The following is a 24,537-nucleotide window of genomic DNA, read 5'->3' as shown; positions in this document are numbered from 1 at the left end:
AAAGTGGCTGCTGTGGTTCTTGATAATGCTCCTCGAAATGCATCTTATACTTCTCCTACGATCCAAAAGGAGATATTGTCCATTTGGTCGATCAAGATACAAAAGCATATTCGAGAGGAGATTAGTGATTCAAAATTTTCTATACTTGTTGATGAGGCTCAAGATAGATCAAAAAGAGAGCAAATGGCTATTGTTCTTAGATTTGTGGACAAGCAAGGCTATATTCGAGAGAGATTTTTTGACATTGTTCATGTGCACGAAACCAATTCCTTGACTTTGAAGAAGGAGATATGTGATGTCCTTTCTCGCCATAATCTGAGTGTGCAAAACATTCGTGGCCAAGGATATGATGGAGCTAGTAACATGCGTGGAGAATGGAATGGACTGCAAGCATTATTTATTCAGGAGTGCCCTTATGCATATTATATTCACTGTTTTGCTCATCGACTGCAATTAACATTGGTAGCAACATCTCAAGAGGTAATTCCTGTGGAACAATTCTTTACAAACTTATCTCTTCTCATAAATTTAGTTTCATCTTCTTGCAAACGGGTGGACCAACTTAGAGTTGCTAGAGCTGCTAGAATTGCTGAATTGATTGCTATTGATGAACTTGAGACTGGTAGGGGTCAGAATCAGATGGGTACCTTAAAACGGCCAGGGACTACAAGATGGGGGTCTCATTTTAGTTCTATCTGTAGCTTATTCACAGAATATGAAGACATTTGCTCTGTCCTAATTGATGTTATCAATTATGGAAATACATCAACTCAAAGAAGTGAAGCTGACAGAGTTTATGATTTCATGACATCCTTTGATTTTGTTCTTGTTATGCATATGATGAGGGACATTTTAGGATTTGCACAAGTACTTTCTCAAGCTTTACAATGCAAATCTCAAGATATTTTGAATGCCCTTAAATTGGTTTCAGTAACAAAGGATCGACTTCAAAGTTACAGAGATAATGGATGGAATGAATTGTTCACCAATGTAAAGACATTTTGTGATGCACGAAATATAGAGATGCCCGGTATGAATGTCATTTATAAAGCAGGTCGAGGAAGAATTCGAAAACAAAATGATCCAATTACCATGGAGCATCACTACAGGATTGATGTGTTTTTGGCAACGGTTGATTCTCAAATACTTGAAATGAAGAATAGGTTTAAGGAAGATGTAATAGAGTTGCTTATTCTTAGTTCAGCATTGCACCCCAAAGATAATTTTCAGGCTTTCAATATTGAACAAATTTGTCAACTTGCAGACAAGTTTTATTCAGCTGACTTCACAGATCAAGAGAAGTTACACTTAAGAACTCAATTAGAGCTTTTCCAGATTGAGTTTTCCTGTAATTCTCAGCTTCAAAATTTGTCATCACTTCAGGAGTTGTGCCAAGTGTTAGCGAAGACAAGAAAGTCAATGTGCTATACTCTTATTGATAGATTGATTCGTCTTATTTTGACTCTTCCTGTTTCAACAGCTACAACAGAGCGTGCATTTTCTGCTATGAAAATCATCAAGACTTGTTTGCGTTCTAGGATGGAGGAAGACTTTCTTGCCAACTCTATGATAATGTATATTGAGAAAGAAATTACTAGAACTTTTGATGTAAATTCAATCATTGATGACTTTGATAAAATTAAAAGTCGTCGTGCACAATTTCATATGTCCCACACAGTCAAATAGATTTGTAAATATGATGATATTTTTGTATATGTGAAGCGTATAAGTAATTTTCATTCTATATAAGGTTGTTTCTAATCTTGTGGTATATATGTTCACATTATATTTTTTTTGTAAATATATTTTACTTTCATTGTTATAGACTCGCCCCCCCCCAAAGTTAATTCCTAGCTCCGCCACTGGCCACACCCTTCTTCCCCTTCATCAGCCCCTTCCCTCTTCTCCTCCCTTGAGGAAATCGATGAAGGGGGAGGAGGAGGAGGAGAGAGGAGAGGAGAGGAGGAGGCTGGAGCGAGGAAAGAGAGGGGAAGGAGGGAGGAAAAGAGCATAGGAGGAATGGAGAGAGAAGGGGGAAAAAAAGAGGGAGAGAGAGAGATGGGTGGCTGCCACCGCTGCTGGTGGAAGGCGGCGGTTGGTAGTCAAGAGGGAGGAAGAGCGAATCTGGTGTAGGGATGTAGGAGAGGAAGGAGAACGGAGGAGAGAAAGGAAAAAAAATGAAAAGAAAACGGAAAAAAAAAAGTAAAGTTTTTAATTTTTGCAAACTCTAAGCACACAAAAGTTTTATTCTGATTCTACGATAAGTTACACTATATATGTTTTTTGACAAATATCCAAAAAAACACACATTTCAAATGGATGATTTTCCAGTTTCAATCAATTGAAGACATTTTACAAGAAGTTTTCCCGAGGCAATTAATGTAAATAACATGTCTTGTTACCTCATCTCTAGGAGGACAATAAAATAGGTAAAAGATTCGCATCGAGAAATTTCTCTACTTCAAAATCTTATAAATTCTAAATCTTGAGAAAATTGTAAATCTAATTAAAAAGCTCTTACTTTATGTACTTTTCTCAACTTGAACGAAAATTTGCAATTGGCAGATGTGGAACGTAAGATAAGGTAGTTTACATTTCAAGTCTTGTCTGAATCTCAAAAAAAAAAAAAAAAGAAAGAAAGAAAAATGACCGTCTAATTTGAAGCCACCTGTACCACTAGCTACTGCTATACCTGAACCTGCCCAAAGTTCAATTCAGATTTAATCATATAGGTTTCAATTCTATCAAGCATTTCTCTGCCAATGATTCTTGTACAACTTATTTTCCTGGAAACGAAGTTTTAACCTAACCAAAGAAAAAAGTTACATCCTTATCTGAATTTTTTTTTTGTCGCAACAATAGAATTCCTATAATCTAATCTAGTTTAATCTAGGAGGGAGGGGGAGGGCGATAGGATTCCTACACTCCTCTCTCCTCTTCCCTTCTCCTTCTTCCCTGCCACGCCCTTCTTTCCCTTCATCAGCCCCTTCCCCTTTCTCCTCCCTTGAGGGAATCGATGAAGGGGGAGGAGGAGGAGGAGAGGGGAGAGGAGAGGAAAGGAGAGGAGGAGGCTAGAGCGAGGAAAGAGAGGGGAAGGAGGGAGGAAAAGAGCATAGGAGGAAGGGAGAGAGAAGGGGGACTAAAGTGTCTCCATTTATAATTTGTGGACTAAAGTGTGAATAAGGTATATAGTTTAGTGAATCAAATGTCTTAATTTAGAATTTAGGGACTAAAGTGAGAATCAGCCCATAGTTTAGGGATTGAAGGATTCTAATTTAGAATTTAGGGACCAAAATCAGAATCAAGGTATAATTGAAGGTTACAAAATGAAATTAACCCTTTATTCCTAAATATGGTACTCCTAAGTGGTTGAAGTCTTTAACAATTAGCTCCGACAGTACTGCCATTTGCAGGCGAAAAATTCTAAATACTTTTGAAGCAACATAAAAGTATGTTTTATATCAGTGTCATTTTTTAAGTACTAAAATGTCTTATAATACCTTTGTCAATATATTCTCTTATTTCTAGATCCAATAAATGAGAAAGGAATTTTCGGCATTTTACTTGAATTGCCTCATTCTACTTCATGCTTACTTTGCTAATCAGTAATCAATGCTTGCTTTATAGCATTGATGCGTCTTTTGGTTAAATGTTACGAAATCGTGGCTTCATAAAGATGTGGATTAAAACTATATGAAATCGTGGCTTCATACTTTTAGCATTTTTTTACATAGTCCCTTATGGTTTTAAAAACTATATATAGCCCCCTTTTGGTTTGAATTAAAGTGTCAAAGTAACGGGAATGATCATTCGTAATGGAGTCACCTAAAATGTCAAAAATACCTTTATGTAAAGTTGAACATTATTTATTAACCAAGGAGTGTTATGTGTATATTTTGAAAACCATAAGGGGGTTATATGATAAAGTATTAAAGCATAAGGGGGTTAGTGTGTCATGGATTTATAAGGATAATTTCGACATTTTTAGAAGTTCCATTACAAATAACTATTTCCGTCATTTCGACACTTTAATCCAAATCATGAGGGGGCTATGTATAGTTTTTGAAACCATAGAGAAGTTATATAAAAAAATGCTAAATCACAGGGGGTAAAATATAATTTGTCCTTATCAAAATAACAAAGGGAATAGAAACAAGGAAAAAAAAAAACTAAAAATCAATGGACTATCCACCGTCAACCACGGCTAAGACGTTAACAGGAGACTAATTTCAAGCTACATGTTCGTTTTAAAGGGATATAAATGTAGTAGGACCTTTCCCATAATTTCAATTTTTTTTGTTTTTAAGATTATGACAGCCGCCATATCGGTTTCTAGCGCTCGTCATTTCGGTTACGCAATGAGATATTCACCATGCAATTTATTCAAGAAAAGAACGCTGGAACAATTGTTAGCAAGTATTTGGCAATTGCCACTTTGCGGAAAGGCCCTTACAGAATATAATATGCTGGATTTCTATCATAACCACGAAGAAATTTGTCAGCAGAGGCCAGAAAAAAAAGATTACAAATGAGTGGTTGACCTACTTAATCCGTACAAGAAGTCAAGCCAACCAGAATGCTATGTTACTTAATATCTTGTTCCGTTGCTTGGTCTTTTCTCACTCGTTTTCACATTTCGTCTGGGATGTAGAATTTGCTCAGATTTTTTTTGCTTTAGCACATTGGAAAGAATCAAAGAACTTGCTAAATCTTTTCAAAGTAACTCCAATCCTACATAGGGGAACCGTCCAAGTTTACTTTTTCTTATTCTTAATGGACAGAATGTCACTTCTCCTTTGTGGGAATTAGATATGTCATTTCACATTGTCTAATGCTAAAATATGGCGTAGACTTGGTAAAATGATAACGACTGTGTATTGGTTTTAATTTCCCCCTAATAAAAGTGTGCAAGTTTTAATAAGGAATGAGGGATAATATCAGTTACCTCCCTGAGGTTTCTCCTAATATCACCTGGCACCTCTAACGTTTCAAAAATATCACTTAATTCCTCTAATAATTGTAAAAAGACTATATTAATCCTCACTTGAAACATAATTCAAATAAATGGAGTTAAAAATATTTTTAAAAAAAGGAAACAAAAGTCATTTTCTTCTCTTTCCCTTTTCTCCAATATTCTCTCTTACTCATTTTTTGGATGACTATGCAATTTTCTATTTGTAAATTATAATAAATTAAATTTTGTTATCTTTTACTTTTTATAACTGTGATAGAGTGAGATATGATTTATTTGCTTATTTTAAGTTATTTTTTATAATGATTAGTACAATTTAAAGATTTGGGCACGAGTTGAAAAGAAGTTGGAAAAAAAAAAGATAAAGTTTATCAGAAATTGGTTTTGAACATATAGAGTTAAATTAGTAAGCTGTATTTCTTTGTAAATATCTTTTTTATTTTTCAAATATATATTTTTATGGATTATAGTATTATGCTCTGGTAGTACTACTAGAAATTATTTTTTAAATGGTGGTTTTCTTGAAATAAACAATGTGATCTAGGTGCTTTTTTATTTACAAAGTAGAAGGGTAATTTAGGATTTTAAAAAAATTTGTTATATGAAGAACAAAAGTAAGGGAGGTAAGTAATATTTTTAAAATCTTAGGGTGTTAGGTGATATTAAGAGAAACCTTAGGGAGGTTTTTGATATTATCCGTTTTAATAAAGCAATAAGAGCCATGATTGGATGCTTGACATTGCAAGGTTAAGTGCTACGAAGTTCCCTTGACGACTCTTACACGTTACTCCAGAGGCATCAGAACATGAAGGTCATTGTCAAATACTGTTTGGAAACTTTGTTACATTTTCGTTGCACTTTCCTTGATTGCCATTTCACCAAGACTTTGGTAATTTCACTTCTATATATTCAAGATGTTCTATGGCACCTGTTCGAGAAAACCTAACAATTGTGGAACTTTTATCCGTTCGCAACATCCCACAAGCAAATAAAAGACATCTATTCCCTTATTCTACTTTTTTTTTTTAGCCTGATTTCTCCCACAAAAAAATAAAAAAAAAATTTGTCATGGAAACGATCAACTCAATTTCAACACTGGAATTCATCTCAATGGTCACCAAGGATGAAAATCCACTGTCAATTGTGATTTTCACTTTGACATGCAAAATCCTCATTTGGATTGCTAGACTTCAACATTTGTGTTTATGTTTTCGCTTCTTGTTTCAATCATATTCTCAATCCCTCATTAGTACATTTGAGGGCTGCTGGAGTAGCTTTGCCGGTAAGAGGAGAAATGTGGATGAGGCCGGCGTAGCCTCATTCTTGAAACCATGCATCAATGAAGATGTAGAAAACGAGGGATTGATCAAGGGAGATATTGAAACAGTGATGGAAAATCTAGGAATTTCTTGGGACTCGAGTGCAAATGAGCTTCGAGGAAGATTAGGCTTAGGTGAAATTTCAACTTTGTTTGAAGAAATTGAGCCTAGTCTAGAAGAAGTGAAGGAAGCTTTTGACGTGTTTGATGTTAACAAAGATGGCTACGTAGATGCAGAAGACTTGGACAAAACTTTGTGCGCGTTAGGTTACACAGAATTTTCAGAATTGGAATGCCAAAGGATGATTATTGGGTTCAGCAATAATGAAGATAAACGAATTGATTTGAGACAATTCGTGAAGGTTATTGAACTTAGCTTTTGCTAAGTGACCATATCCTTCAGATATTTTGCCACTATAAAGGCACCAAACCCAAAAAATTACAAATTAACCTTCTATTGCTACAGTATTATTATCTATTTATGTATGTTACATTTTTGAACAATCCAAGTGTTTGGATAGTAGACTATTTAGGATAATTTTGTGAAAAATACTGTAGCACTTTTTCGATGTGATATATGTGAGATAAAAAAGTAATTGAAAAATGTGTTGATAATGCAAACAAATAAAATTTAGCAAATAATTTCTATGCTGATAATATTTGGTAGTTAAGCTCTCTTCACCTAGCAAGGATTGGGATTCAAAGCTTTCCTATCAATACTAGTAAAATCAATAGACAAAAAATAAGAAATCAATACAAAAAAATAAGAAAAACTTCAAGATCATCTTGTTTCAATCACGTAGTACCTGCTACTAATGAATCCCAAAAACAACTTCTCTCTACTTCTACTTTTCTCCAAATTGTCTCTGCTTCTTCTCCTCTTCTCAAAAGGCCTTCCTCCATAGTCTCTTTGCCATAAATTTCATTTTATTTCATTTTTCTAATAAAACATCTCCTAAATTTTCTTAATGAGAGTTTTCTGTTTCTCCTAAGGGTTCTTAGTGAGAATTTTTATTTTTCATTTTTGGTTGCTAGATTTGAATTTATTTTAGATTTGGTTGTCAGATTTGAAAATTGTGTGGATCTTGAGTCTATCTCAACCAGTCTCATCTATATATATATATATATATATATATATATATATGTGTGTGTGTGTGTGTGTGTGTGTGTGTGTGTGTGTGTATAAGTAATTATTTTAATTAGAGTTATTTCTCACTCCTACATGGCAACAGGTTATGGATCACTTGGATTTTACCCATATTGAATCCTATTTGGATTATATTATATGTTTAAATTATATCTAATTTTAAAATAATTTAAAAATAACTAATCTTATCTTAATAATATTGCTTTAACAAACAACTAATCTTATCTTAATGATTCTACTTTCTATCAATTTATTACATATAGAACTATAGTAAAACCTTTTTTAAATCACAATTATTAAAATCTTACATATCCCAAAAAATATATATATATATATATATGAAAGTAGCTCTTTTAATGAGAGCATTTCTCACTCCTATGTGGCATGCCTAATTAAAATGAATTAACGGGTGATGGGTCATTTGGGTTTTACCCATATTGAATATTATATTATATGTTATAAAATTATCCCTAATTTTAAAATAAATTTAAAAAATAACTAATCTTGTCTTAATGATATCTGCTTTCTATCAAATTATTATATAGAACTATAGTGAAGCCTTTTTCAAATTATAATTATTAAAATCTTACATATTCCATAAATTACTTTCTTTCATCACCATATCATTGATTAGTGTCCAAATTGTTAATCATCTCTTCCCTTAATTTTGAATTAATTTAGCATAAAAAAGAGAATTAATTATTACACCAACAGAATTACTAATATTGTTGGAAACTAAATATTTATTGATGAAAAAAAGGGGATTGATGGATCTTTTCTACTTAATTAAATGTGAATATATAGTTCTAGATTTATGGTCATTATAAAAATTTAAATTATCTAAAAAATATTTATATAAAAAAAGAATATCTACCAAGTTTTTGATATGAGATACATTATTTGATATATACTATCATATTATAGTGAAAGTATATAAACAAATTTTTTAAAAATTAGTAAATAATTGAACATTTAGAATACATTAATTTTTTAAAGTTAATATGAATGGACTTGTAGGATTGTTGTTAATTTTCATATTTAAATTATTCATATTTGTATAAATTCACAATAAATTAAAAAAAACCGTGCTAAGGCACAGGTAAAATTCTAGTTTGGAACTTAAAAACCTTAATTAACAGATCTGACAATTGCAACATGCATAGAAAATAACTACAGTGATTTGTCAATAAAAGACAATTTGAAAATTTCTTGTATTTTAGATCTGTATAAAAATTTTTAGATATACTACATATGTTAAATTGCAGATCGATTAAATCTGTTGTTTCTAGTGCATGTTTATCCTACCATTAGGATATGGTGTGCTGGACAATTTTCAATAATTCTTTAATCAAACTTGCTTCTTATAAAATCAAATTACGTATTATTTACTCCATTACATTTAAGAAGTGAAATCACTTCTTAATATGACAAAATAATTGGACTACCGATCATTTCTCTGCTGACTTCAATATGAAAGGCATCTTGAGCAAATTGACAATCTTGACAACGATGATAGTCTAATTAGTACCCTTTCCTTTGTTATTTTTTTGGGCCATGTAACAACTTAAAACAGGCCAGGCATAAGCATGAAATAATTGTAGAGCCAGGTACAGTGTGGGAAAATTGACTTGTACTTGTATATCCCAAACTAGCTTAGGTTAGAAAAGAAAAGATGGGAAATGTTAAGTTATGAAAGAAAAGAAAAGAATAAAAAGGAAGAGAACAGATTTTAATGTTGTTTGGGAGTTTTAGATGGAAGTAGAATGATTTTGGATATATATGTAAATAAAATTTCATTCAATAGCTTTGTGAGGATAAAATGGGCAATTAGAAAAAGTTTTGTAAGCTTCCATCAGTTTTCATTCACTTTCCGCCCGTTTTGGTCAGAAAAGATTTTGCACTGTAGCAGCACTTTGGCATCCTTAAAAATCCGTTCGTTTCTTTTCCTTTCCATCTATTTTGAAAGTCCCAAACGTAGGAAAATTTATCTTTCTCTTCCTTTCTTTTCGATTCTGTTGAATTCTGAACTCCCAAACTCTAAAAGTGCTTGTAGGTAAGCAGCCTAATCCACTTCCTTGCCAATTCTCAGAACTTTCCCTGCACTTCACTGTTTCCCTTCATTCATTGGGTTCTTAAGCAAATTCATCTTGTGAATATCATCGACTTGTGGAATATTGGGGCCTCAACATTTCAGTACGAGTAATAGATTAAAGGGATTAATTTGATTTTTTAATTGGATAAATGGGACTGATATTCGGACGCTATTTTTTTTTTTTTATGTGAGTATCAAAATCTTTTATTGCACACAGTTATCGTAGTATTTATATTTTTCCATTTTAATATCTATATTTGTTGAGTTAATATAGACATTCTCTGATACACAATTATGACCGGAAATTGCAAAAGCCCCGAAAACTTGTAACATTTTAGTTTTTTTTAGTTTCTTTTTCTGGTTGTTTGTGTATTGTTTCTTTACATCTTTTTCTTTCTTTGTCCTTTTTTGGTAAATTGTTTCTAGTTTCTTTAAATTGCATTTAGGCTTATTTCATTTCATGCTTATTAGACATGTTAAAATGCTGTGACTTCGAAGGAGATGTGTTTTCCATTCTTTTTTAATCTATTTTTTGGGAAAAAGCTGTTAAACTTTTACGTTCGTATCCTTTTGAATATTCAATTAGAAGAAGTCTCATTTTATTTGAGTACTGGTTTGTGCGGTGCCGCCCACGGATGCGTGGCCGTGCCTAGGTATTTGTCCTATAGAATCGATAAAGGTAATCATCATTGGTTAAATTGTTTGCTGCAACTAAAGGTGTCAAAATAAGTGATTTGTTTGGATTTGGACGTGTTAAAATGGATAATGAGTATGAATGAATCAGCTCATTTATACTCTATTTAATTAGATGAGTGTAAATGAATAAGTCAAAAAATAAGTGGGTAACCCAATTATTCATTTACAACCCATTTATTCTAACTTTTTACAAACTTATCTAAATTCATTTTATAAACTAAATTATCAATTTATGCCACCTTTTGCAGTTTGCATCCATCATTAATTTTAAATATTTACTTATAATACTCAATAAGTTCAATTACCATTCTTTTTCATTCGTGCCCTATGTCACAAAATTACATACAATTTAATAATTAAACAATAAGAATATAAAATTTTGGACTAAATAATATGAAAGTTCATATAAAAACTTAATCCAAAAAATTTTAACCCTTAGCATTTTTTTGCATAAATTTAAAATTTTATTTTGAAAAGGTAGGAAAGGAGGCTAAAACTTGTTATAAATTAGTAATGCTGAAAAAGAACAAGTTAACAAATTACAAAAAAAATAAAATAATAAGATAAAAGTAACAAATAATAATAATAATTGAAACAAAAATAGTTAATATCATGACAAAATGAAGAATTTAAGGAAAAAGATTAAGTAAGACATCATGACAAAATGACTATAGTCTCTTTTATAAAGAGAATAATTGGGTTAATTGAGTATGGTGGGTTATTCGAGTATACCCATTTATAAAAAGGGTATTATTGGGTAATCCATTTATATCCATATGTAAAAATTTAAGATACTCATATCCGACTACTATTCACAGACGAGTATGGGTAAATTTCATTAAATGGGTTTATTTGACACCTATAGCTGCAATATAATATGGGATAATTTCATAAACCCCTCCTAAGTTTCTAACAATTGTAGTCACCTCTTTTAAGATTTGAAAAATTACACTTATCTATCTTGGTGTTAGGGAAAGACTATAATAGTCTTGACAATTCTACGGATCCTAAGTGAAAAGTGGGTGTAAAGAAGAATGCAACCCACATTTTGTAAATATTTCTTTATCCAAAAATTCTTGTCTCACTTAATACATTATATTCAATTTCTAGATCATTTAAATTAACTTCTTCCTTTGTTTTTTAATAGCCGACTAGTAATGATGTATTTGTTAAAAATAGTCTCTTCAGAACTTAGCAAAGAAAAAAAGAAGTCCAAACATTAAAAATGATGCCTTAAAATATGACCTAAATTTTACTATAAAGAATTACCTTAAAAAAATTTTTTACTTAGCAAGTAATGCTGATATTTGATTTCTTTTGTCATTTAATTTATTTTGTAAATCAAATAGAGGCAATATAGGATATTCATTAGACTTTTTTGTGCTTGGATCACCATTTGTTACTAAAACATACTTTCTAGGGGAGATTTTTGTAATTTTTTAGATTTCAAGAGAGGTGACTATAATTGTTAGAAACCTTAGGGGAGGTTTCTGAAATTATCTCAAAAAAAATCAAAGAAAGTAGAAGAATAGCTAAATAACAAATTATGAGATTTGTGGCAAAAACTTAAACAAGGGTTCATTCTAACATAAATTTATTGTGAGGTACATAATTCCTTTTTTTTCATTGATGCCTAATTACTATTTCATTGAACTTGTATGTCTAAGTTTGCAAATTTTACTACCCATAAGCGTGGTACCCAAAGAAATCAGCATAAGGGTACAAGTTGAAGTAGCTAAAAGAATGCAATTAAACATAATTCTAACATGAAAGAGGAGAAAATTTACACAAAAAATGAGAAAAAAAATTGACATGGATAAGTAAGTTTGTGAATTGAGATACTTGTAGTAGTTAATAATAAAAGGCTTCTGATTTGATTATCATGGCGGAGATAAAACTACCTTTTCCAACTATGATAAATATCTAGCATGCAATTTTAATACTGAATTTTGAAAAAAAAAATTAATTTGGACTAAAATGTAAGTAAAACAATTTTCTCCAAGGTGCAAAATTCATATCAAGCAATATATCCGACCCTAAAAAACGTAATTATCTTAGGCGAATACTGCCTTTTCTTCACGTTACCACTTAGCATCTTAGGGTGCGTTTGATAAAATTAAAGACTGAAATTTGAAATCTGAAGTTTAAATCTATTAAATTATTGAATTGCTAAGTATTAAATTTAATACATTCAATGATAACTGAATAGTTTATCACTTAATTTTGGGAGCAAATTTTGCTTATGAAATTAGTGCCACTTATTTAATTTAGATGTTCAATTTTTAATTGTCAAACAATCTGAATATATTAAGATATGAAGTTATTAAATTTAAGAACTGAACTGGGCTATCAAACATGGCCTTACTTTTATTCGGAAGAAGCTCTATTTCAGTGCATTAGAATAATTATCACGGGTACTAAAATATGGGAGAAAGTAAGTATTTGGGATCCTCTTAATTTGGTATGATCAAACAATTTCTAGGCCTAAAAATTTGTACCATTAAGCATAATTAAGTAACTACAAAAGCATATTTTTCTAAAAATTAAGTTGGGTAAAACAAATTAAAGCCCTTAAGCTTTAGCCTCAGTTGCACTTTACACCGCTCAACTCATTAAATAGACACTCTATCCTCCTGTTTTGTATTTTAGGACAAAAGCATCTCTTCCATATTAATTATTGTTTTATTTCTTTTTTATTTTTTTGTCCTTTCTCTCATGTGATCAACTACTTTCTTCTCTTTACCATTATTATGTATATATGAATTTTAATCTTTTTAAACTAATTCTTTATTTATTTCTAGCTCTTTTACTTTTTGTTATTGAAAAATAATGATAATAAAGGTTATGGCACAACAAACTACATGTTGTCTGTGTGCATAGACTATTTCATATATTACTTAAATCAATATGTCTATAACTTAAAATAAGTTAATTTTTAATAATAATAGTAACAAATTTAAACCGTAATAATATAGTGGTTAATTAACTATACATTAAAAAGTAAATATAAATATTACTTTATTTTTTGGGATATAATTTTAAATATTAGGTAATTCATAGTTTTAGTTTGCTAATATCTTTTTAAATAGTCAAATTGCTAATTATATACACTTTTTTTCAAAAATTGTGATAGGCACATATCATTTTTCTACACTATACAATTTGTCTTGAAATTTCTAAGAGTGTAAAATAAAACAAGAATGAAATTATAAGTAAAAGATAATTATAATATTATAATAAGTATACAAATTAGTAATACTAATAGGAAAGTGAAATAAAATAGTGACATGAGAGAAGTGAAAAAAGGAAAATAGTAAAAAGAAATGAATAAACAAAAAAAAAATACAATAAAATAGTAATGGCACTTTTGTTTTAAAATATCAAATAAGGGGCAAAGTACTTATTTAATGAGTTCATGGGGGCAAAACGCATTAATAGTAAAATTCGGGAGGGTTTTGCGCGTTTAACCCTTTTACTTTTATATCATCCACAAATGGTCCACCGCAAGATATATTTTACTTTCCTCTGGACCTTGTTTATATCTTAATTTTGCCTTTCCTTTCTCCTAATTCCTTAGTATTGATAGGTTAACTTGATTTCCGGATTTTTAGTATACTAACTATGCTTTTTGGCAAAAGTAAAACATATTTATTCAAGAAATAATTCTGCAATTCTCCACAGAAAGTTTGATTTGTGAATTTACATTGAATGTAATATCTAAAACGTATGAAAATCTACAGTATATGTGCATAAAATAAGGAGAGGGCAACTCGAAACAAATATAGTAGCAATGATTCTAGATAATCAAGAGCCAGATTCACCCCATAAATTAAAAGTTGAGAAATATATACCATTTAAACTAAAAAAATACACTTCATGTAATACAATATACATTGTTAATACAGCTGCTAAACAAACTGAGCTATTCGGTAGCTCGGTTCGTTTCGACTTATTCATGTTCATGATAGGCTTGTTCGAAACTTTAAATGAACCGAGTTCGAATAAATTTTTTTATTTGATTAATAATCGAGCGAACATGAGCATATTCGCAAGTTTTGATGAACGTTTGCGAACATGGGCATAATTGTCATTTGACAAATTTTAAGGTTGATTTTATGGCTGGACTTTTATATTTGGAGGGTAAATTGCTTTGTTTTATTTGTTGTTTTTATGTTAATGTTAGTTATATAGTTAATGAATAATAGAATTTAGTCACTTAGTGCTTTAATTGTTTTTTAGAATGATTAATGATTTGTATGGCATATTTAAGACTTAAAATAATCTGGATTCGAGCTTTTCAAGCATGTTCGTGTTAAACGAGCCGAATACGAACTCGAATTCGAACTTGAATTTTGTTTAACAGATTGAACACGAACACAAGTTTGGAATTCGAAAGTGAACGAACGAACACGAACCTTGTTCGAATCACTTAATGAACAGAGATCAAACATGAGATACTCAGTTTGATTTGACTCATTTTCCTCTCTAATTGTTAATAATGTATAATTTCAATATATATATATTGAAATTTCAATACACACACAAACACACACAGTCTGGAAACAACTAGGCCCACCATCAGTTCACTTGCAGATGAACAAAATTTAGGCCCATGCTTAGCGTTAAAGAAAAGTAAAACAAGTCAGCCCACATTGACCCCCGGAAAAAAGTATAATATTTTTTAAAAAAAAATTTTCTCGTTTTGCTCAAGACGACGCCGTCGAACAATTTGACTACATCGCTCCATTTGGCTCCGGCCGCTTTTCTCCATCTCCGGTGACCAGCTGATGAACCGGGTTAGTTAGTTTGTGATTTCTGCTTATAACTTCCTTTGTCACTTAAATTTCTTTCTCTTTTTTTGGGTATGTTTCTGAATTTTTTTGTCTATGCTGTTCTGGAGCTCAGCTCAGGGTGAGTTTGGATGGGTGGATTTGGGAGAATTTGGATTTGAAATCCCATCGCTGAATTTTTTTCCTTCAAATTTTGTGGTTTTTTCGTGAATCAAATTTTGTTTTGAGCTTGAATTATCCTCAAAAGAGAAAAAAATTAAATCTCAAAAAAATGTTGCTTCATCTTAGCTAATTAATTTATGTAAACTGGGAATGGTTTACAAGCACAATGCTGAATTGAGGATGTTTTCGTGATAGGACCTCTAGGTGTTTGTGAATATGCCTAAACCATCATTGCCTTTGAGCTGTGGCTGGACGTTTTCGGCGTAGTTGTGCTGGCGTATTGAGTGAACTTTGGCTTGGCAAGTTTGAGGAGGGGTGTTCCTTTTTTTTTTTTGGGATTAATCTATCTTTTAGTTGTGAGCAGTGGGTTTCACATTATTTGACCGAATATATTTCTTTGCCAAACTTATGTGATGAGGATTTGAAATGTATTCATTTGAAACCCTCGATTAAATCAAAATTCATCAATCCAAAGTGGACGTTATAGCGATCTGTTGAAGCAGCTTTTTAGCTGATTCTTGATTCTTTATTGGGCTAATGCCATGGTTTAGTTTTATTTTTAAAATTTTTTTTGGTTGATGATGATTGAAGGGTAGTTATATTAGTCGGGGCAAGCAAGTAACAAGGTTATAATGGATTAGGTACTTCATATTAAGAAATCATAATAATATATCAAAGTTATTGTATGAAGTTTCAGTGTATAAAAAGTTAATCCAGATAATATATCAAAGTTACTGCATAAAGCTTCAGGACTTTTTCTTTCCCTAACTCTCAATTTAGTCAGATTTGTAGAGGCAATGCATAAACTTGAAGAAGTCCTGAGCTTGGAATCATTCTTGTTTTGGATTAAGAAATCATTGTTCTTGGACTGCCTAGAACTCTACTTAAATACTTCATTGCGATTTCAGGCCTGCCTTTATATACTGTTTTCATTTCACTGAGAATTTAGGAAGCATGTGAAGAATCTTACCTGCAGATGATATTACATAATTTAGGTTGTCGTACAAGTTTAATTATACATATCCTGCTTACTCTGAAACAACAGTTCACATTCATTGTGGTTATCAGTGCAGAAAAAAAGGAAGATTTGAGATTTGATAAAATTTTCTCAATGTCAGTACATCAAGTCAGAATGGTTGGACTTCCATTAATGAATCTTGTCCTGCTAAGAGGAATGCCCATCTTGCAACAGCTACATCTAGAGGAACGGCTGCTTCGTACTTCATCAGATAATTGGTGCATCATTAATGATGGAACAAATGATCGCAATATAGTGATAGGAGTTTCCGGGTAATCTACCTTTCTATCAAATGATGAAGGGCCGTAAATTCATATTCTCCCTCCCTCCCTCCCTCCCTCCCTCTCTCTCTCTCTCTCTCTCTCTCTCTCTCTCTCTCTCTGCATTTCCTTTGGTAATTAATAACCTTTAGTCATTCTATACCACCTTAAGTATCATTGATGGAAGAATTGTTAATTGTGCTGTTTCCATGGATTGACCTAGGGAACTGTAACTGTATTAGGTAAAATGTAGTGGCAGTTGGTCCTTTATAAGACGAAATATGTGATATTTTTCCTAATGATCTTAGTTTGTATGGTTTTTGGGTAAAGTGCAGTTTTCCCACCTGAAATTATGCCCTGGATTTAGATTCCTTGACTCCTTCAAGGAAGGTAATTTTTGTTCTGCCACTTTTAGTTACTGGATGAATGAAGCATTGGACATGTGAATTTATACCAAGCTAAGTAGTCAAGCGATTACTGATTTTTGGTTCTCATTTTGCTTTAGCATGAAGAATGAATGCTTAATATGCTTTATTTGTTAATAATTGGAAACTTTCTAATTTATACCAGCTCCTGGGAAGAGTTATGTTGAGCTTAATTAAGATGGAGAGCACAGCACTCTATTGGAGTGTGTAATTTTTGTTCCATTTGATTAGCTTAATGAGCTACTTGAGGAAAGGAACTATACAAGGCTTAGAAAAAAAACAGAATTAATTAGTTAATAAAGGATTGGAATTTTTTCACTTTTTTTTTCTTTATCATTTTAGTTTTCTTTGTTGTTAGTGTAGTTTTCTAGGTGAATTGGCGGGGAAAACTTTCCCTTTATGCCTTGTTTAAATAACTGCAGATTACTGCTTGTTTGTTTGGAGAAAGTCATTCTTTTGTTCACCAAAAAATTCTAATCTCCTGTCCCTTTTCTTTTTAGCCTCTTCCTTCTTTCTCCTATGTTTATCTCCTGTTCTTACATTACATCATATCTGCATCATGATGAGTTACCTTACAGATGTAGTATGTTCTTGCTTTCTCCTATTGCTTTTATTTCAGAACATGTCAGAAAATTTTAGGAAGCTTATAATCAGGTCAGGTATTTTCTGACTCGATAGGAACCCGGGATATGACTGGCAATCACTGCTCATCCCCTAAGCATCCTCGAGTTGTGGAAGTAAGAAGCTAATCTTTACATGAATATGTTTCCATAGGAAGCCTGCTGAACTTCTCAAAATCAGTTCTGTCTTGCAAGACAAGGTTGCAGTCATCCGAAGGTTTACAGGAGGTGGTACTGTGATTGTTGATCATGGAACAGTATTTGTGACCTTTATATGCAATAAGGATGCGCTTCCAGATGTACAACCATATCCTAGGCCCATTATGTGCTGGAGTAGCTTGTTATACCAGGAAGTATTTCAAGATGTTGGGCATTTCAGCCTGCGTGAGAATGGTACGTGACTAAAATTATGGATTTCTTTTTTGATATTTATATAAAATATAATGCATGAGTTCTTTAACAGGCACACCAAATTTATCAATATGCTGATTTTCTGGACAGTTAAACTTTCTTTGCTGCTTATTCTATGACCATATTAATGCCGTTACATTGGATGGCCGAACTGGTGTTTCATTTTGTCATTGACTTTCTTTCCTATTAGAGTTCATCATTTGCATGATAATACTTATTGCCACTTACCTCATAAGATTTTGTCTCAACGTGTAACTGATCATCCAATACTTTTCTTTTCATGCTTAATTTATTTTGTCCATGAACAGTAAATACATTGATAGGAAAAATGAGACGTTTTAATGGTTTTCCTTGGCATTGACGTCTGTACTAAATCTGAAGGGTTTTGTTTCATCGTCTGCAGTTTTCACTAATCCACCTCTAGCAAAACAAGTACTGCCATGTCTTTGATTCAAAAACATTTTGGCACTTGTTTTTCACTCTTTGGCTCGTTTCTTTTTTATTTCTGCAGTCATTTTGCTAAAAAACTTCAGTTTACATTTTCTTCTGCATGTCTCTCATTGTTAATGCAAATAATGTGTTGGTACCTTGTACAATGGGTCTCTGATGATTTCCTCTTACCAATTTGATATAAGTTAACTGATAATGTAATGTAAACAGCTATACTGACAAACTGTGTTTCGTTTAATTTCTTTTAGATTATGTCTTTGGCAACCGCAAATTTGGCGGGAATGCACAATCTATTACTAAAGCACGGTGGATACACCATACATCTTTCCTATGGGATTATGATGTGAATAACATGGCCTATCTCAAACTTCCAACCAGAGCACCTGAATATCGAAAGGTGTGTTAGTATCTTTCTCATTTATTTTACAACTCTGTCATAATTGTTCTTCTACACTGGATATTTTATGTGTTGTGTTGAATAGATTTAAGTACACTAGAGAAGAAATTAAGAACTGCAGAAATTATTCATTTATTTATTTATCTTTCTCGTTTATTTAAATTGTGGGGTTTGTTGGGGTTGCCACACATAAACATGGGTTCTTGTATGAGAGATCTGAAGTGGAGTTAGCATAATTGAATTTTTGTGAATATGGAGTTATTCTTTATGTGTATAATTGAATGTGGAGTTATTCTTTATGTTAGATTACTTTGAATTAGAGAGTGTCAAGATGTAACCCTGGAAAGTGGGAATATGAGATCGTACACCAGATATACTGTGAACTGGATAGACTATGAATAGATGTTTCAAGACTGGCTGTTCTTTCTTTGGTGGCTTTGATAAGGTTGATATAGATTTAGTTTGGCATCCATTTTGTGATAATATATTGAATGAGTCACTTAAACATAGTGATCATCAATTGATTTGTGTAGATGAAATTAATTATGCAGTTATGCCAACTTTTATTTACAGATGGAAGGAAAAATTGATAAATTGCTGAGTGTGGAACTTTTGACATAACCTGCCTCCTTTTTAATTTCTGCAACTTATGAAAATCTGTAGATGAACTGATGAGCAGCCACCTATGTTGGGATGAAAGATGTTGCTCGGAGTCTGAAAATGCCAAACATAATCAGCTAGTATGTTTATAGAGGTTTGACAAGTAGGTTGAGCTTACTTGCCTACAACGTTGTGATGCCTTAAGTGTGAAGGAGTATATTCTTGTGGTACTGACCTGTTTGGAAAGTGTATCCTTCCGTATCCTACTTAATGTCCATGTACTTCTACTAAGCAGGTGCTGACTTTCCTGCACAAATTACTCGTACTTTGTTCTGACTAAATAGAAAAAGCTTTGAAGTGGAATTAATTTCCCTTCCTCCATGCCTGCCCACAGGGCTTTGAGTTCTTATATTTGCCTTTGTCCTTTCTGTGTCTATCTTTTTCTTCGGAGAATGTCCTAGTGTATATTTTTCAGTTCATTAGTGACTGAATATATCGTACTCATGCGGTCATGCCTTGTATCCCCTAAGTATGTACATTGTAACACTATTGCAGCAGAAAGAACTAAACAGCTTGTTAAAGAAGCTATTCTGATGATTGTGTATTAAAGCTATGTGACAATAGTCATGATTTTGCCAATATACATTACACTGCTTACTTTATAATTGCAGCCTTTTGAGCTTATCTGTTTAATAAGATCTAATTCTAGTACTGCTGGATTATCTTATTTAATTACAGTTGATTTTCATTTCATGCACTCTATTGAACAACTCATATGTCAACCCACTCACGAGGTCTTACCATTCCTGTTTAGGCAAGGGGCCATCTGGATTTCTTATGCCGTATGAAGGACTATCTTCCGAGGTTGAACTTTATAAACAGGACCGTACGTGCACTTGGCAACCATTTCTCTTTGAAGTCAATGAAGATGGAGGAAATCGAACCTGCCTCAAACACAAAATTCAAACCCACATCTAGACCACTTAGAAAGCAGGAACTTGAAGAAGCAGCACTTCGTTTACAGTCTGAGAGCGTCTATCAACCAGCATAATATGAAATCAGTATAATATCCTATAGAAACCTGATTTCCAAATGTAATAGGTTTTCACAACTTGTATCCCAATTATCAGAGTCCAATTTCTTTCATCTTATTTCTTTAGCCATACACTATGATGAGCGAAAGGTTTGCTCCACGCTTCAGGGATTTCAGAAATGTCAAGCTGTATCATCTTTATTCTTAAATGTTTTGTACTTATGGATCTCATATTTTCTCTTGTTTATTACAACAGAAAAAGCCTTGATGCTCTATTACAACTTGTAGCTGGACTCCCCAAGTGAGTGGGATTTGAATAGTGCTGTGAAATGAAATGCAGCAAATAGTACTATGGTGCATTTAGGTATAATAGTACTACTAATTGCTATCTTATTCATTATAGTTGATACTCAATTACTAGAGTTTTCTTATGTCTGCTTGTGATGTAAAATAGTTAGGAAAAGAAATCAAGGAGATTATAGTTGATACACAATTTCGATTGAGGTTTTAGAATTTAGGGATTGATGGTTGCAATGGTCACGGTGATAATGGTTGAGATGTGGTAATATAAAAGGTTTAAAATAGTAGAGATTAGGGTTAAAATGAATTTGAGATTTTGTGCATGTAGATAGGAGAAATTGACAAGAAAAAAGGGGGAAAATGTACGATAGAGATAGGGTGCGTTTTTCATTGCATATATAAAGGCAATATAGCAATGGAGGAAAACAAAAACAAAAAAAAAAAAAATCCTAATTTCAAAGTTAAAGATATGTTGGGGACTTAATAGCAAAAGTTAGAAAAAGTTTGGAGTTGAACTAAAATGTTTAGGAAGTTTAGAAACTAAATAGCAAATGAAATTAGGGCTCAAATTAACAAATGGGAAATCAGAAGGGACCACTTGACCAAGCAGCATGAATGGAAACTTTAAAACTCGAAAATACTAGAAAAGAAAATATCCAAAATGTGGCAGTGTTTATTCAAAATCAAATCAAATCAAATGACACAGTTTCATATTCTTGAATTTTTGGGAAAACAAAACACACACACACACACACATCTGTAGTGTGTGCAGTGTTCAGAGTCACAATGTGCTAGTTCCTCAAATGCACTAATGCGTCCATCTTCATTATAAGGGATCCATTTAAAAGGTGTATTTTTTAAGTGTTTGTATAAAATTTTTTTGTAACTTACCATAGAATCAGTAGAAAATTTTTTTGTGTATTTAAGAGTTTGGGAAAAGTATATTGGCTTTGTTTCCATATATAACAATGACTAAAACCGATCTTATGTTTACTTGATTTTTTTGGAAATCCCATATTGACCGGTTCTTTTGGAATGATGAAACTTAAGTTTATATTTAGTATATTAGTATAACCGACCAATACTTCAATCTGTATTCTCTAATTTTTTTTTTCTCTTTTCAATTTCCTTAGTGCAACTGCCAACTTGTTTTTTTTTTTTTTTTTTTTGGTAAATAAGGATGCATTAAAAATAAAATCAAGTCAACAGAGTGCAAATTAAGGTACAGTCATCCGTGGGGTGGAAACCCCCTTTAAGTCTTGCAAAAGTAAGGGAAGTACAAAATTAGGACATAATTCAAAAAAAGTGAAGTCTTGAGTGTTGCTTCTTCCCCAGTTGGCAAGGATGTCTGCACATTTGTTTGCTTCTCTTTAATTATGGTGAAAACATACTTTCTGGAATGTAGTCAATAGCTCCCTGCAATCAAGAATAATAGGTGCAAGTTTATGAGAAATAAGATTATTTGACTTACACAAGGAGATGATAAAGGCAGAGTCCATCTCCACTTCGAGAGAGTGGATGTTGAGATTTTTTGCAAGTTGTAAGCCTTCTCTAAGAGCCCAACATTCAGCAGAAGGAACTGAACAGAAGCCTAAATAGCTTTCATTCCAATGGCCTAAGAGTTCGATCAATTCTGATGAGGGCAGAAGTGGCCAATACAAAAGTATCTTTTCGCCCAAACCTACTCACCATGATATTGTTAGAAGTTGGCTATCTTTGATCCAAAAAAAAAAAAAAAAAGGTTGGGAATCTTTACACATCTTCCTACAGTCTTCCAAAAGTAGCATTATTGCGGCCCCTCTTTGTCGCCTGCATAATTGCTGCCACAAATTTCAGATCCACATTGAAGCAAAAGTATCGCGATCCGATGATACCACTTCAGGTAAACAATTCGGATTGTATATAGGATCTAAATTTACTCTAAGTGATTTAGGATCTTATGTTGAATCATAGGATCATGATAGGAATCAAATTTGAGAATTCTCAGTTCTTTATTTCTATCCACAAGAACTACAAATTATAATTCGAAAGCATATTCTCTTACATATTTTGATTTTTTCCTACCTACAATCAAAATGTTCTTTCTTTCTATTCAAACCAACTACAAACAATAATCCAGGAGCAAATTTATTCCGCATTTCAATTTTTTCCCTGTATTAAAAATATATATTTTAAAACTATGTCCAATAATTGATCATAGTTACACAACATATTACCTTATCCACGCAGCAGCTGCCCCTTCACCTCTATTTACTTACGCCTTCTTCCTCTCGAGTGTTGTCTTTCCACTATTCACAAATTTTTTGCTTGATTTGTTTGCTCCTTTTACAATTATTTCATACAAATCCATCCATCTTGATTAATTACCTTGAATATTACTAGGGGGAGTGCCCGTGTATTGATGCCGTAGTTAAAAAAGATTTTTCATTAGACAAATAATAGTACATTCTGAAAAGAAATAGTCATCAAATATAACAAAATTAATAATAGTACATTCCAATTGCAACACATACTTGTACACTTTGTTTTATCAATACTTTTACAATTTTACCATCACCAAAAGTCCCTTGCAGATGTCAGTTGAAAATCGCCCAATAGAAGATATAAGTTGTTACCCTCCAACGCTAGTTATACCAATGTGTTAATTGCACAATGTGTTAATATGTCTTTGTGTTAATTGCACAACAAAAACCATATTTCAATTAAATGTGTCTATAACACTATTTCAGTAATTACATCAACATATAAGCTTATATGAGCTGTACTCGATGCAAAAAGATTAAAAAATAATTTCATATTTCAGAAATACTTATATGTATCCATAAATCAAATCTTTAAATGTAGCAAAATGAGGGCATTTCGATAAATACACCTAAATACATGCTGCTCTCAGTTGTACCAAAAGTTTTAAAAGAACTACATAACATTCCATATTTTCAAAAAAAATCTCTATTCATGCCGTTGAAATTCAAATTCCACTTTGATTATAACTTATTTTTATATAGTATAAGGAACCAAAATTTTTAAAAAAACTACATGACATTTTCAAAAAGCCCCTATTCATGCTGTTGAAATTTAAACTTCACTTTGATTATAACTCAATTTTATATAGTATAAGGAATTTCCACCAACATTGGTGGGTGAAATCTAGGTGGAAGTAGTTGTACAGATTAATATCCCTCATTAAATCTCTCAATAATTATACCTTGTATACATTTATTGTAATATTTGGAATATAAAAAATAATTTTTCAAAAATAGAGATAGAAATAAGGAATCCAAACGGACCCTTTGTTTCTCGAGTTCGCGAAATAACTCACAAAAAAAATGTCTTCTTCAAGTCCTTTCGCTTGGGTCCCCCTCCACCGACAGATTGTCATGGCTGCTTTCAATGCGGAGCCCAGCATCACGGCAATCCTTTCAGTTTCGTACTTTCGTTCCCAGCATGTTTTTACTCCCAGCTCATCCGTACCCCATCATGCCAATTTACCACTCCATTGGCGCAAACCGCTATACCAATCTTTAGAATTTTTGTTAACCACTGGCCAGTAGGTCCCTCCTTGGGTTGTCAGCGAGGGTTCAATCCTTACCAGCAGTGAAAAAAATTTAAAGATTGTGTCATAGTACTCCCTTAATTTAGTTAGATCTGTATGCCCACTAGCCCTCACAACAACCTCCTTAGGCTCCCTTTTTCCCTAGATTAGGATAGAGTAGGTTATACAAATGTATCGTTGCTGACCAAAAAAACAAAAAATCTTAAGAATTTTTGTTAATTTAAGTATCTACGTCATTCCTAAGGACAAAAATAATTCTGCAGTACCGAAGTCTTCATAGAATCATATTTTGG

The 24,537-nt window shown here is 32.3% G+C and overlaps 3 protein-coding genes across 7 annotated transcripts; all 3 read left to right on the top strand.

Moving 5' to 3' along the window:
• Positions 1-840: 840 nt before the first annotated feature.
• Positions 841-1,686, top strand: LOC113739295 (uncharacterized). The gene has a single exon (XM_027266525.2). The coding sequence runs from the start codon at positions 841-843 to the stop codon at positions 1,684-1,686; it is 846 nt and encodes a 281-aa protein (XP_027122326.2).
• A 4,396-nt stretch (positions 1,687-6,082) lies between these two features.
• On the top strand, positions 6,083-6,676 carry LOC113739294 (probable calcium-binding protein CML46). The gene has a single exon (XM_027266524.1). The coding sequence runs from the start codon at positions 6,083-6,085 to the stop codon at positions 6,674-6,676; it is 594 nt and encodes a 197-aa protein (XP_027122325.1).
• An 8,188-nt stretch (positions 6,677-14,864) lies between these two features.
• LOC113738487 (uncharacterized) lies at positions 14,865-20,672 on the top strand. 5 transcript variants are annotated; one of them, XM_027265721.2, is made up of 5 exons: positions 14,865-15,021; positions 16,246-16,467; positions 17,655-17,893; positions 18,610-18,758; positions 20,173-20,672. In XM_027265721.2, exons 2-5 carry the CDS (start codon positions 16,289-16,291, stop codon positions 20,407-20,409), a joined length of 804 nt encoding a protein of 267 aa, XP_027121522.1. In that variant the 5' UTR covers positions 14,865-15,021; positions 16,246-16,288; the 3' UTR covers positions 20,410-20,672. The 5 variants fall into 5 exon arrangements, with proteins under 5 accessions (XP_027121522.1, XP_027121524.1, XP_027121523.1 ...); XM_027265723.2 differs by having other exon boundaries at positions 14,867-15,021; positions 16,296-16,467; XM_027265722.2 differs by having other exon boundaries at positions 14,869-15,021; positions 16,251-16,467.
• The last annotated feature ends 3,865 nt before the right edge of the window (positions 20,673-24,537 follow it).

This window comes from Coffea arabica, chromosome 4c (assembly GCF_036785885.1).
Source record: "Coffea arabica cultivar ET-39 chromosome 4c, Coffea Arabica ET-39 HiFi, whole genome shotgun sequence".
In the NCBI taxonomy this organism is placed as follows: Eukaryota; Viridiplantae; Streptophyta; class Magnoliopsida; order Gentianales; family Rubiaceae; genus Coffea; species Coffea arabica.
Note: the sequence above shows the minus strand (reverse complement) of the source record. Positions and strands in the feature narration are given on the sequence as shown.

Bases quoted from the DNA above. Each gene is read 5' to 3' on its own strand.
- LOC113739295 (XM_027266525.2), top strand. From the start codon at position 841: ATGAGGGACATTTTAGGATTTGCACAAGTACTTTCTCAAGCTTTACAA.
- LOC113738487 (XM_027265719.2), top strand. From the start codon at position 15,090: ATGTTTCTGAATTTTTTTGTCTATGCTGTTCTGGAGCTCAGCTCAGG. The intron at 15,137-16,245 runs GTGAGTTTGGAT...TGTGGTTATCAG, and splicing joins GTTCTGGAGCTCAGCTCAGG to TGCAGAAAAAAAGGAAGATT. The intron at 16,468-17,654 runs GTAATCTACCTT...ATGTTTCCATAG, and splicing joins ATAGTGATAGGAGTTTCCGG to GAAGCCTGCTGAACTTCTCA.
- LOC113739294 (XM_027266524.1), top strand. From the start codon at position 6,083: ATGGTCACCAAGGATGAAAATCCACTGTCAATTGTGATTTTCACTTTG.